A 14,286-nucleotide genomic window follows, 5' to 3' on the forward strand; every position below is an offset into this window, starting at 1 on the left:
GAGTGCAACTGCTGGATCGTATGAACTATGATGAGCTCTGCAAGAAACTGTCAGTCTTGTTACGAGTTGGTACCGCCATGCAGCCCAGCCGCCAGGGAACGGAGTCTCCGCTGCCGTTCACCCCCGGCACTCGGCGCCATCGGCTTTCTGGGTGAGCAGGCGGCATCTGGCACTTCATTTCACAGCTTCCTAAGACAAAGGCTGCTCAGCACCTTTCTAGATGCTTCTCGGTCATCTGGGTATTCTCTTTGCTGACAGATCCAAATCGTTTTGCACATTTTTAGTTGGGTTGTCTGTCTTGCTACACTTGGGTTTTATGAGACTTGCATATTCGAGACAGAAGGTTTTTTTTATATCAAACTTGTGTTTTGCAAGTGTTTTCTCCCAAATTGTAGCTTGCCTTTTCACTCTCTCAACAATGTCTTTCTGCAGAGCAATTTTCAATTTGAATCAAGTCCACCCCAGCATTTTCTTCTCTCTCAGGGACCACAGGCTGGTTGTTACGTCCAAAGATCACTGTCAGACGCCCGGTCTCTTAAATTTCCTCTTACGTTTCATTCTACAAGTCTCAAAGTTCTGAGTTTTAGTTTTGAATCTATGAGGCCTATTACGGTTTGAGAAGGATTTGATGTTGAAACTCGAAGTCTTCAGTTCACCATGAGTGGATTCCTGTTAGCAGCCGGGACTGTGGATGGAGACTGGGTCTCGGACAGCGCCTGGGAGGCAGCCGGGTGGGAGGGCTCTGGTCACCAGGCCACGTCCTTGGAAGGCAGCTGTCCTGACGGAGCTCACTGTGGCCGCCCGCACTGCTGGCTGGCTGGCCCCGCCTTTGGCCAGTGGCCACCTCAGCAGAAGCCAGGCTGGGTATGCTGGAACCCTGGCTGCAGCCCCAGAGCACTTGGTGGGAAGCCGGGCTCTGTAGTGGGTGCCTGGGCCTTTTCCTGGGAGACTTCTACCCTGGAAGATCTTTGGAACAAATTTTATTTCTAAACCCCTGCTGGCCTGGTGCTTTCTGTTTTTGAAAGGCTATTGATTATTGATTTAATATATATATATATTTTGGACAGATAGAGTTAGACAATGAGAGAGAGAGAGATAGAGAGGAAGGTCCTCCCTCTGCTGGTTCACCTCCCAAATGGCCGCCACAGCTGGAGCTACGCTGATCCGAAGCCAGGAGCCAGGCGCCTCCCCTCTGGTCTCCCATGCAGGTGCAGGGCCCAAGCACCCGGGCCATCCTCCTCTGCCCTCCCGGGCCACAGCAGAGAGCAGGACTGGAAGAGGAGCAACCAGCACCAGAACCCGGTGCCCACATGGGACGCCAGCGCCGCAGGCAGAGGACCAACCAAGTGAGCCACGGCGCCGGCCCCCGACTTAATATATTTAATATAGTCTTATTCAGATTTCTACTTGCTCCTCTCTGATGTGGCCCAATTTATCTAAGTTATCAAATTTGCCCTTATTAACCCAGGCGATCGGCAGTGGCGGCTGAGCCCTGGGAGGAGAGCTGTGTGCTTCAGTGTGCCGCGTGTGTGCAGCCGGCGCGGTCCCGGGGCTGCTTAGCCTGGCCACGGTCCCCTGCTTCACGGAGCTTCCCAAGGAAGTGGCTTCGGCTCAGCAGTTTTTCTCCGATGTTTTCCTGCTCTCAGCTCATTCATCTTGACTCTAATTTTTATCCCCTCTCTCCTGCCTGCTTTAGGTTTTAACTATTCTCTAATTCCTCAAGTGGAAGCTTAGATTATTGATTTCATGTCTTCTTCCTATTTTTTGAAGATTTATTTATTTCAAGAGTTATTTATTTATTTATTTATTTATTTCAAAGAGTTACAGAGAGAAGGAGAGGTAGAGAGAGAGAGAGGTCTTCCATCCGCTGGTTCACTCCCCACTTGGCTGCAATGGCCAGAGCTGTGCTGATCCAAAGCCAGGAGCCAGGAGCTTCTTCCGGGTCTCCCATGAAGGTGCAGGGGCCCAAGCACTTGGGTCAACCTCCACTGCTTTCCCAGGCCACAACAGAGAGCTGGATGGGAAGTGGAGCAGCCAGGACTAGAACCAGTGTCCATATGGGATGCCAGCGCTTCAGGCCAAGGCATTAACCTTCTGTGCCACAGCGCCGGCCCTTCTTTCTATTCTAATATGAGGATACTTCAATAATCTCATAAAGTAAACCTGTTTATTTTGGTGCAAGAATTTGAAATTCCTGCATAGCTTTTTTTAAAAGATTTATTTATTTTTCACTTGAGAGTAAGAGTTACACAGAGAGAGGAAAGGCTGAAAGAGAGGTCTTCCATCTGCTGGTTCACTCCCCAATTGGCCGCAACAGCTGGAACTGCGCCAATCCGAAGCCAGGAGCCAGGAGCTTCTTCCTGGTCTCCCACGTGGGTGCAGGGGCCCAAGGACTTGGGCCATCCTCCACTGCTTTCCCAGGCCACAGCAGGGAGCTGGATCGGAAGTGGAGCAGCCAGGTCTCAAACTGGCGCCCATATGGGATGCCGGCACTTCAGGCCAGGGCATTAACCTGCTGCGCCACAGCGCCGGCCCCTGCATAGCTTTTAACGTGGGCTCTCATGAACGTTTTGAAGTCCCATCGTCGCCGCATTAAAGCTGTCAATCACCTCCCAACAGCTCTTTCTGCGTCCCACAGGTTTTGATATTTTCACTTGAGTTTTATTTTTATTGCGACTTCCTTGACTCGTGTGCTATGTGAGAATGTTAATATCCGAATATTGAGGAAATTTTGCTGCTATTTTTCTGTTGGTGATTTCCTTTCATTCCACTGTATTCTGAGAATATATATTCTATTCTTTTAAATTCGTAAGTTGTGTTTCATGGCCCAGACGATGAGCCTCTAGGAGAAAGTCCTGTTGAGTGTGAGAAGACTGTGTATACTGTTGTCACCCAGTGACTCACTCTACAGGTGTCACCCTGACGGACAAGGCCGCCAGTGACTCACTCTACAGGTGTCACCCTGACTGACAAGGCCGCCCAGTGACTCACGCTACAGGTGTCACCCTGACAAGGCCGCCAGTGACTCACCCTACAGGTGTCACCCTGACGGACAAGGCCACCCAGTGACTCACTCTACAGGTGTCACCCTGACTGACAAGGCCGCCAGTGACTCACCCTACAGGTGTCACCCTGACAAGGCCACCCAGTGACTCACCCTACAGGTGTCACCCTGACGGACAAGGCCGCCAGTGACTCACTCTACAGGTGTCACCCTGACTGACAAGGCCGCCAGTGCCTCACCCTACAGGTGTCACCCTGACGGACAAGGCCGCCAGTGACTCACTCTACAGGTGTCACCCTGACTGACAAGGCCACCCAGTGACTCACTCTACAGGTGTCACCCTGACTGACAAGGCCGCCTGTGACTCACTCTACAGGTGTCACCCTGACAAGGCCACCCAGTGACTCACTCTACAGGTGTCACCCTGACTGACAAGGCCGCCAGTGACTCACTCTACAGGTGTCACCCTGACTGACAAGGCCGCCAGTGACTCACTCTACAGGTGTCACCCTGACGGACAAGGCCACCCAGTGACTCACTCTACAGGTGTCACCCTGACTGACAAGGCTGCCAGTGACTCACTCTACAGGTGTCACCCTGACAAGGCCGCCCAGTGCCTCACCCTACAGGTGTCACCCTGACAAGGCCACCCAGTGCCTCACTCTACAGGTATCACCCTGACGGACAAGGCCACCCAGTGCCTCACTCTACAGGTGTCACCCTGACAGACAAGGCCACCCAGTGCCTCACTCTACAGGTGTCACCCTGATGGACAAGGCCACCCAGTGCCTCACTCTACAGGTGTCACCCTGACTGACAAGGCCGCCCAGTGACTCACCCTACAGGTGTCACCCTGACTGCAAGGCCGCCCAGTGACTCACCCTACAGGTGTCACCCTGACAAGGCCACCCAGTGACTCACTCTACAGGTGTCACCCTGACTGACAAGGCCGCCAGTGACTCACCCTACAGGTGTCACCCTGACTGCAAGGCCGCCCAGTGACTCACCCTACAGGTGTCACCCTGACAAGGCCACCCAGTGACTCACTCTACAGGTGTCACCCTGACTGACAAGGCCGCCTGTGACTCACTCTACAGGTGTCACCCTGACAAGGCCACCAGTGACTCACTCTACAGGTGTCACCCTGACAGACAATGCTGCCCAGTGTCTCACCCTACAGGTGTCACCCTGACGGACAAGGCCGCCAGTGACTCACTCTACAGGTGTCACCCTGACAAGGCCGCCCAGTGACTCACCCTACAGGTGTCACCCTGACAAGGCCAGCCAGTGACTCACTCTACAGGTATCACCCTGACGGACAAGGCCACCAGTGACTCACCCTACAGGTATCACCCTGACGGACAAGGCCACCCAGTGCCTCACTCTACAGGTATCACCCTGACTGACAAGGCCAGCCAGTGACTCACTCTACAGGTATCACCCTGACGGACAAGGCCACCAGTGACTCACTCTACAGGTGTCACCCTGACTGACAAGGCCGCCAGTGACTCACTCTACAGGTGTCACCCTGACGGACAAGGCCGCCAGTGACTCACTCTACAGGTGTCACCCTGACGGACAAGGCCGCCCAGTGACTCACTCTACAGGTGTCACCCTGACTGACAAGGCCGCCCAGTGACTCACGCTACAGGTGTCACCCTGACAAGGCCGCCAGTGACTCACGCTACAGGTGTCACCCTGACTGACAAGGCCGCCAGTGACTCACTCTACAGGTGTCACCCTGACTGCAAGGCCGCTCAGATCAACCACAACCTTCCTTAGTTCCTGTCTGCTTGATCTATCAGTTGCTGAAAAACCGATGCTGGTGTTTCCAAGTATAATACTGGACTGCAGTTCCAAACATCACATGTTCATTTATTGCTTTAAAAGGCAGAATTAGAGAGAGAGAGTGAGTGAAAGACAGGTCTTCTATCTGCTGGGTCAGTCCCCAAATGGCCACAACGGCCAGAGTGCGCCAGTCTGAAGCCAGGAGTTTCTTCTGGGTCTCCCACGTGGGTGCAGGGGCCCAAGCACTTGGGCCATCTTCTACTGCTTTCCCAGGCCACATTAGAGAGCTGGATCAGAAGAGAAGCAGCCGGGACTAGAACCGGTGCCCACATGGGATGCCGGCACTGCAGGCGGTGGCTTTGCCCACCTCGCACAGCACTGGCCCCCAGGAATGTCTTTTCTCACAGCTCTGCACGCTGGGAGGCCTAAAGTCAGGCAGGAGCGTGTGAGGGCCTCCGGGCCTGTTGCCTGTGCCCTGCTGCCCGTATCTGACGTCGGAAAACTCGGCCCTGGTGAGCTCCATCACTCCCCCTCTCCTGGATCCCGGTAGAAAGTGCACGACGATGGGTTCTGCCGTCTCTGCCTCTCTCCCGTCCCCCGTTCCCTCCGGGAAGTCTCCGCGCACAGCTCGGCTCAGCCCCTCCGGCTGTCCTTTACCTCCTGTGAGGTGTTCACTCTGGCTTTCCTCCCTCGCAAGTGTCCCTGGTTCCCACGGCCCAGCCGTGCTGGCAGGCCCCTCCTGACCCGCGTCGCCACTGCGTCTAGCTTCCTGGATGGTTGCTCTCACAGCCGTGAGGCGGCACGGTGGATGGGGTCGGTTCCCTAAGGGTGTGGGCAGCAGTCCGGCCAGGCCACCAGGGCCTCACGCTCTGGGCAGCAGTCCGGCCAGGCCGCCAGGGCCTCACACTCTGGGCAGAAGTCCGGCCAGGCCGCCAGGGCCTCACGGTCTGGGCAGCAGTCCGGCCAGGCCGCCAGGGCCTCGCGCTCTGGGCAGAAGTCCGGCCAGGCCGCCAGGGCCTCGCGCTCTGGGCAGCAGTCCGGCCAGGCCGCCAGGGCCTCGCGCTCTGGGCAGCAGTCCGGCCAGGCCGCCAGGGCCTCGCGCTCTGGGCAGCAGTCCGGCCAGGCCGCCAGGGCCTCGCGCTCTGGGCAGCAGTCCGGCCAGGCCGCCAGGGCCTCAGTGCTCCTCACGAGCGCTTTGCATTTCAGACCTGAATCTGAAAATCTTTGATTCTTTCTCATAGTTTTGTACTTTTTAAAAAAGCTTTATTTGAAAGGAGAGTTAGAGAGAGAGGTCTTCCATCTACTGATTCACTCCCTAAATGGCCGCAACGGACGGGGCTGGGCCAGGCCAAAGCCAGGAGCCAGGAGCTTCTTCCGGGCCTCCCACGCGGGTGCAGGGGCCCACACACTTGGGCCGTCTTCTGCTGCTGTCCCAGGTCACAGCAGAGAGCTGGATCGGACGAGGGGCAGCAGGATTTGAACCGGCGCCCTTGGGGATGCGGTGCCACAGGGGGCAGCTGGATCAGCTCCGCTGTGATGCCAGCTCCCTTTGTCAGTGCTCACGTCTCTGTTCGAGTTCCATGTGTCTGTTGCTGTATTTTCCTTGATTTCTACAATCATGTTTTCCTTCCATTCCTTCAACAGATTGATGTAAAGGCTCTGAAACCTTCAACAAATCCAGCATCCGCACCCTCTCAGCTTCGGTCCTGAGCGTGGGTCTAAGTCTCCGACTTCTTTCGTTTTCTTTTTTTTTTTTTTTTAAGATTTATTTTATTTTTTTATTTTATTTTTTTATTTGAGTTAAACAGTGACAGAGAGAGAGAGAGAAAGGCCTTCCTCCATTGGTTCACCCCCCAAATGGCCGCCACGGCCGGCGCACTGCGCCAATCCGAAGCCAGGAGCCAGGTGCTTCCTCCCGGTCTCCCATGCGGGTGCAGGGCCCAAGCACTTGGGCCATCCTCCACTGCCTTCCCGGGCCACAGCAGAGAGCTGGCCTGGAAGAGGAGCAGCTGGGACAGACCCGGCGCCCTAAGGGATGCCGGCGCCGCAGGCGGAGGGTTCGCCAAGAGAGCCACGGTGCCAGCCCTAAGTCTCCGGCTTCTTTGCACGTTTATTGACATGGCTGGGGTTTTGAGGACCGCGACCGTCCCGGCAGCTCTGGCTGTGTGATGTCTCTGAGGACTGCGGTTGCACTTTCCACCCGGCGCCCAGCCCCTCGCGGCTCCCGGCTCTCTGCAGCCTAACTCCCTGCCCCCCACCTTCTCTGCCGCAGCCAGGAGAACCGGGGTCACCGCAGGTCCCCATGTCCTCCCCCGAGGAGGAACTGTCCCGGCGCTGCTCCGGCGCGGAGCGCCTTGGAGAGCTGCAGGCCCTTCTGCATCCTGTCTGTGCTTCTGCTGGTTTTCGGGCAGAGGTGGGGGCTGTCAGCCACTCCACCATTCCGGGACCGGACAGCCGATGGCGCGTTTCAGAACGAGAGGCCCTGTGTTTCTTCACGCCACGAGGACTAGGGATGACCACGGCAGCCTTTCTGGGGGTGACTGAGCCGCCTGTGTTTCCCAGTGGCCCCAGAGCTTGCTGTGGGCAGCAGATGGGCTGCTTCGTCACCAGAGAGGGGGGTAGGGAAAGCCCTGGGCCCACAGCTCCTCGGCGGCTTGGGAGGAGCTCCCCGCTCCACCCGGCACCGCCCGGCACCGCCCAGAAGCCGTGCAGCGTCCTGGTTGGATCTGCATCTGTTGTTTCTCATCAGGAGAACGTCCGGTGCTGTGTTGGTCAGAGGCGCTGCGTGGCCGAGCCCAGCCACTTCCGGGGGGACACGGGGGGGGGGGGGCGGCTCCTGCCCACTTGCCCCTCGGCCCGGAATCAACGATCAGGAAAGGGCTGGATTCAGGAGGCCATCTTTGGTCAAGAAAGGACACCCCACACCGATCTCCGTGTTCAGTTAACACAGATAGGAAGCTCGTGGGATGTCTAAGTGTGCAGCCGACCTGGGCCCAGCGCGCACCCCCCGCAGCCGCACACCCCCCGTACCTGCTGCAGCCACCCCGCACCCCCTGCACCCACCCCTCACCCGCTGCAGCCACCCCGCACCCCCCGCAGCCGCGCACCCACCCCGCACCCTCTGCAGCCACCCCGCACCCCCCGCAGCCATGCACCTACCCCACACCCGCTGCAGCCACCCAGCACCCCCCGCAGCTGCGCACCCCCCGCGGACGCGCACCGACCACGCACCCTCCGCAGCGCCCCGCACCCCGCAGCCGCGCACCCCCACGCACCCCCCCCCCGCAGCGCCACGCACGCCCTGCACCAATGGTAGACGCACACCCCCCGCACCCGCTGCACCCACCCCTCACCCAACCGCAGCCGCCGCGCACCCCCGCAGCCGTGCACCCCCCACAGACGCGCACCCACTACGCACCCCCCGCAGCGCCCCGCACCCCGCAGCCGCGCACCCCCACGCACCCCCCCGCCGCAGCGCCACGCACGCCCTGCACCAATGGTAGACGCACACCCCCCGCACCCGCTGCACCCACCCCTCACCCAACCGCAGCCGCCGCGCACCCCCGCAGCGCCCCGCACCCCCTGCAGCACCCCGCACCCCCTGCAGTGCCCCGCACCCACCGCAGCCGCAGGTCCTCCCAGGTCTTCAGCAGCCCGCACAGCATCACGATCTCGTAGTACTTCTTCCAGCACTCCACGGCCTCAGCGGCCGACGGGTCCTCCTTGATGCTGCCCTGGTACTCGATGAGCTCCACGCGCTTGCTCTTGTACTTCTCCAGGGTCCTCCGGAACCGCTGAGCGATGGGCCCGGGGATCGTGCCGTCCTCGATGTCGCACCACCTGCAAGGGACCCACACGTCGGCCCCTCCCCGGCGCGCGCCGCCCCGCCCGCCCCACTTACAGGTTGATCCGCTCCTCAATCAGTGCGGTGTAGTGCCCGCAGCCCTCCTCCTCGTCCCAGTCTCTCCAGAGAAAGTCATAGAAAAACCTGCGAGGAAGCACATTGGGGACAGCCATTGACAGCCGCCCGCTGTGCTGCAGACCCGGCCGCGGGCAGTGCCTGCCACGGGACCCAGCCTGGACCACGGGGAGTGCCTGCCACGCGGACCTGGCCTGGACCACAGGGAGTGCCTGCCACGCGGACCCGGCCACGGGGAGTGCCTGCCACGCAGACCCGGCCTGGACCACAGGGAGTGCCTGCCACATGGACCCGGCCTGGACCACAGGGAGTGCCTGCCACGCAGACCTGGCCCGGACCACGGGGAGTGCCTGCCACGCGGACCCTGCCCAGACCACAGGGAGTGCCTGCCACGCAGACCCGGCCGCGGACCCTGCCCAGACCACAGGGAGTGCCTGCCACGCAGACCCGGCCGCGGACCCTGCCCAGACCACAGGGAGTGCCTGCCACGCAGACCCGGCCTGGACCACGGGGAGTGCCTGCCACGCAGACCCGGCCTGGACCACGGGGAGTGCCTGCCATGCGGACCCAGCCTGGACCACGGGCAGTGCCTGCCACGCGGACCCGGCCCAGACCACGGGGAGTGCCTGCCACACGGACCCAGCCTGGACCACGGGGAGTGCCTGCCACACGGACCCAGCCTGGACCACGGGGAGTGCCTGCCACGCGGACCCAGCCTGGACCACGGGCAGTGCCTGCCACGCGGACCCATGAGGCCTCTAAACGTGAACAGTGAGATCCAGCTCAGCAGAGAGGCTCACGTGTGAGAAGAGTCCACGTCACTCATTTCTACAACTCTTAACTCCAAGTTTTGTAAAATGCACAGTGAGAAATGGGAAGGTCTTAACCAACCTTGCACACGGCTTCTGCAAGGAAATGTTTCAACCCAAAGAGTTGCCAATGTGTTCATTAACAATGAGCACATTTAACCTGAGCATGAGGGAGCCAAGCCGGCACAGCCGGGGCTCGGGGCGCGAGGCGGGGACGCCCCTACCTCACGACCTCCAAGGCCAGGGCGATGTCGCCCACGGCGGCGTCCTGCCCCTCCACGGGGTACACCTCCAGCAGCGGCACGCTCTGCGCCAGCTCCTCCAGCACCTCGTCCACCACCTCCCTCGGGATGTTGGCGATGTTGGAGGAGAAGGGCTCGGCCACGGAGACGGCGACCTTGAAGCAGGGCGAGGAGCTCTGGCGCAGCCTGCAGGTGACCTGCGACAGAGACACGCGTCAGCAAGGGCGGGCCGCAGCTGGCTGTAACCTTTAATCATTCCTCCAACAGTCAGCGTGTCGAATAGTCCCGGGCGGTGCTGGAGCGCCAGCCGCCTTCCCTAAGGCTCTGGGAAGCGGGCGTCCCTTCCCGGCCACCCCGTTCTCCCCTGCTCCTGCTTGGGAGCGAAGCCGGCCGTGCTCGCTGCGGCTGCTCTGCAGTCGCCAGCTCCTTCCCAGCGGCCCCGCAGGTGTGCGGCTTCATGTCGTTTCTCACCATCTCGTCACCCAGAAGCCCCCCCTGAGCTCATGCCTTCACTGCCCGCCCTCGGCAAACGGCGCGCACTGCCTCTTCCCCGCGGTGCCGGCCTTAGCCTGCAGGCCGATGGCTTCCACCCGATCTGGGAAGTCTGGTAGCCACTGTTTCTTCAGCTGTCTCTCTCTCTCTCTCTCTCTCTCTCTCTCTCTCTCTTTTTTTTTTAAGATTTACTTATTTCTTTGAAAGGCAGCGTTACAGAGAGATGTTCCATCCGCTGGCTCACTCCTCAAATGGCTTCAGCACTAGTCTCCCACGCGGGTGCAGGGGCCCAAGGACCTGGACCATCCTCCGCCGCTTTCCAGGCCACAGCAGAGAGCTGGATTGGAAGTGGAGCAGCCGGACTAGAACCAGTGCCCATATGGGATGCCGGAGCCGCAGGGGGCAGCTTGACCCGCTACGCCACAGCGCCGCCCCGGGTGCACTGTGTTAAAGTTCTTGATGCAGTCTGCCAGACTGCCTGGTACAGGGACCACAGGAAAGTTCCCTTCGTCCCGGACCACACGCAGTCACACGGCGTCTCCTCCACTCGCCTTCCGCTCTCCTTCTTCCGCTCCGGCACAGCCTGGGCCTCTGTGTTCTCGTTTTCTGTTTTCAGAGAAGTCGGAGGGCGGCCAGGGGTTGCCACGGAGCTTCAGGGGGGAAAAGCTGCTCGGGGCCCGGGGCTCGGCCGCTCGCCCGGGGTCGCCAGGCGGCCACAGAAACCTGCCCGCAAAGAGGCCCACGCTCAGCCTGCGGGCAGCTCAGAGCCCCTGACACGCGCAGAGCCCACGGCCTCTCACCCCGGCCCGGTGGAGGAAGAGCTGCCCAAACTCCCAGCTGAGCCCGCGGCTGGCAATCAGCCACCCGTGCCTGAGAGCGCGCCCTCGCGCGTCCCACAGAACACGTGTTCCCCACTTTCTCCACGGTGCGTGACGCAGCGAGTCCCAAAGTTTCTCCCGAGGCCAGAACTGCCGCGGTGACCCGCCAGGGCGGGGTGCCTCTGTGTCAGCACCTCGCACACACCACGGCGTCCAGCAGGCCACGAGCGCGAGCCACAGAGCCCACAAAGCAGGCGCCGAGGCGGGGCCTCGAAGGGGAGCCGAGCATGGCGGGCCTTGTCAGAGGAAGAACCGTGCGGCTTTAGCCGGAGCTGAAACCTGTCACCCAGCGACCTGGGCCGTGTCTGTGGGGAAATTAGTTACACGAAGCAATTCAAAGATGGCGCCCAGAGGAAGTAAGGTGGGCAGAATCCAAAGTTGTTTACCACTAAAACTAATCGGCTTCGCAGCATCAGGGGAAGTGGCAACAACTGATGGCAAGTATACAGACACATGGCTCGTCCTGTGAAATCGCCCTGTAAGATGACCCTTCAAGTGAGTGGTGGGTCCTTGTGCCCCGCCCCAATGACTCTGCAGTTTCGTGCTTTCAAAGGCTTTGCTACACGCGAAATAAACGCGTTCTTGCTAGACTGGCTCCCCGCTGCCTCTGATTGTCTCCGGGCTCGGGGAGGCTGGGGAACCGGCGAGCGGAGCACTTACCTCGGACCCAGTCCGTCCTGTGCGGGCGCACTAAGACCCTGCACGTGTCCCCTGCCCATGGCCGCCGGCTCCGACCGTGCAGCCAGGGCCCCGCCCACACCGAGACCGAGTGCGACCGCTGTACCTCGACCAGGATGCCCACGAACGGGAGCGACGCCTCCTCAAACTGCGCGAAGAACAGCTCCGGGTTGGTCTTCCAGACGCCCAGCCACTTCTCCTTCTGCGCCAGCTTTCCCGACAGGTACTTGCTCATAGCCTCATCCACGTCTTCCGCCTGACGGAAGGAAACACGCGTGTGAACACGGGACACCACACGCCGACAAAGCACGCGTGTGAACACGGGACACCACACGCCAACAAAGCACACGTGTGTGAACACGGGACACCACACACCGACAAAGCACGCGTGTGAACACGGGACACCACACGCCAACAAAGCACGCGTGTGAACACGGGACACCACACGCCGACAAAGCACACATGTGTGAACACGGGACACCACACGCCAACAAAGCACATGTGTGAACACGGGACACCACACGCCGACAAAGCACGCGTGTGAACACGGGACACCACACGCCAACAAAGCACGCGTGTGAACATGGGACACCACACGCCGACAAAGCACACATGTGTGAACATGGGAAATCACACACTGCCAACACATGTGTGTGAACACGGGACACCACACACCAACAAAGAAACATGTATGTATGAATATGACACATTGACAATGGAACACGTGTGCGTGACCATCTTACATGTACATCTTGACATGTACAAACACAGGAAATCAGACGCTGATAATGAAACAAGTTTACTGGTTTCTAAATGGAACCAAGATAGCCTTAAATAGCGGAGAGATTTTAACTGCAGCTGTAATTAGCTTAAACATCACAAACATCAGACTTAGGGGACCCAGTCCCCGCGTGCGTCACTGTATCCCGAGCAGGAGCATAACCACGCCTATTAAAACGCCAATTATTTAACAAACACGCTAATTACTCTTTCCTAACCTGTGTAATGACCGGCCTAACCCATATCGGCTGTATAGAACCTTAAGGCCACACTCTGGGGCGGCTCTCTGACACAGCGGTAAGCTGCCTCCTGGGAGCCTGCGTCCCGTGGGAGTGCCTGGGAGGGGCGGCGCCTGGGGTGGGCCTGCCCTGCCCCTCCCCTGCCCCGGCCCTCCCCCATGTCCTGCTCCTCCCCCTGCTTCTCCTGGTCTCCCATGGGGTGCAGGGCCCAAGCACTTGGGCCATCCTCCACTGCACTCCTGGCCACAGCAGAGAGCTGGCCTGGAAGAGGGGCAACCGGGACAGGATCGGTGCCCCGACCGGGACTAGAACCCGGGGTGCCGGCGCCGCAGGCGTTGGATTAGCCTAGTGAGCCGCGGCGCCGGCCCTTAAATACTTATTCTAATAAAAAATGTATTTGCAAGGCAGAGAGAGAGAATGCACTGGGCTGCCCCCCAAATGCTCCCGACAGCAGGTCTGGGCCAGGAAGGAGCCGGGAGCTCCGGGGGTCTCCCTGGGCCCCCTGCTCGCGGCCTCCCTGGGTGTGCGTGAGCGGGGAGGCGGGGGAAGCCGGGCGCTCTGCCCCCCCCCCCGGGGGGTGGCGTCTTGAGGACTGCGCGCAACGCCCACCCCTCCGGGGCGCACGCACACGCGTGTCCTGCACTAGCGGCCCGCGGCCCCGCCCGCTGCCCGCCCCGGAGCCCCCGGAGCCCCCGAGCCCCCGCCCGCTGCCCGCCCCGGAGCCCCCGGAGCCCCCGCCTGCTGCCCGCCCCGGAGCCCCCGGATCCCCGCCCGCTGCCCGGCCCCGGAGCCCCCGGAGCCCCCGGAGCCCCCGCCCGCTGCCCGCCCCGGAGCCCCCGCCCGCTGCCCGCCCCGGAGCCCCCGGAGCCCCCGAGCCCCCGCCCGCTGCCCGCCCCGGAGCCCCCGGAGCCCCCGAGCCCCCGCCCGCTGCCCGCCCCGGAGCCCCCGGAGCCCCCGGAGCCCCCGCCCGCTGCCCGCCCCGGAGCCCCCGGAGCCCCCGCCCGCTGCCCGCCCCGGAGCCCCCGCCCGCTGCCCGCCCCGGAGCCCCCGGAGCCCCCGAGCCCCCGCCCGCTGCCCGCCCCGGAGCCCCCGGAGCCCCCGAGCCCCCGCCCGCTGCCCGCCCCGGAGCCCCCGGAGCCCCCGCCTGCTGCCCGCCCCGGAGCCCCCGGATCCCCGCCCGCTGCCCGGCCCCGGAGCCCCCGGAGCCCCCGGAGCCCCCGCCCGCTGCCCGCCCCGGAGCCCCCGCAGCCCCCGCCCGCTGCCCGCCCCGGAGCCCCCGCCCGCTGCCCGCCCCGGAGCCCCCGGAGCCCCCGCCTGCTGCCCGCCCCGGAGCCCCCGGAGCCCCCGGAGCCCCCGCCCGCTGCCCGCCCCGGAGCCCCCGCAGCCCCCGAGCCCCCGCCCGCTGCCCGCCCCGGAGCCCCCGCCCGCTGCCCGCCCCGGAGCCCCCGGAGCCCCCG

The 14,286-nt window shown here is 61.7% G+C and overlaps 1 protein-coding gene across 1 annotated transcript in view; it reads right to left on the reverse strand.

Moving 5' to 3' along the window:
• Positions 1-14,286, reverse strand: part of SHCBP1L (SHC binding and spindle associated 1 like) — a 33,265-nt gene that overhangs the window by 16,701 nt on the left and 2,278 nt on the right. The window contains 4 exon segments of the mRNA XM_062211466.1: positions 8,414-8,632; positions 8,694-8,780; positions 9,745-9,959; positions 11,917-12,066. Of these exon segments, the coding sequence (XP_062067450.1) occupies positions 8,414-8,632; positions 8,694-8,780; positions 9,745-9,959; positions 11,917-12,066 (671 nt within the window).

This window comes from Lepus europaeus, chromosome 14 (genome assembly GCF_033115175.1).
Source record: "Lepus europaeus isolate LE1 chromosome 14, mLepTim1.pri, whole genome shotgun sequence".
Lineage (NCBI taxonomy): Eukaryota > Metazoa > Chordata > Mammalia > Lagomorpha > Leporidae > Lepus > Lepus europaeus.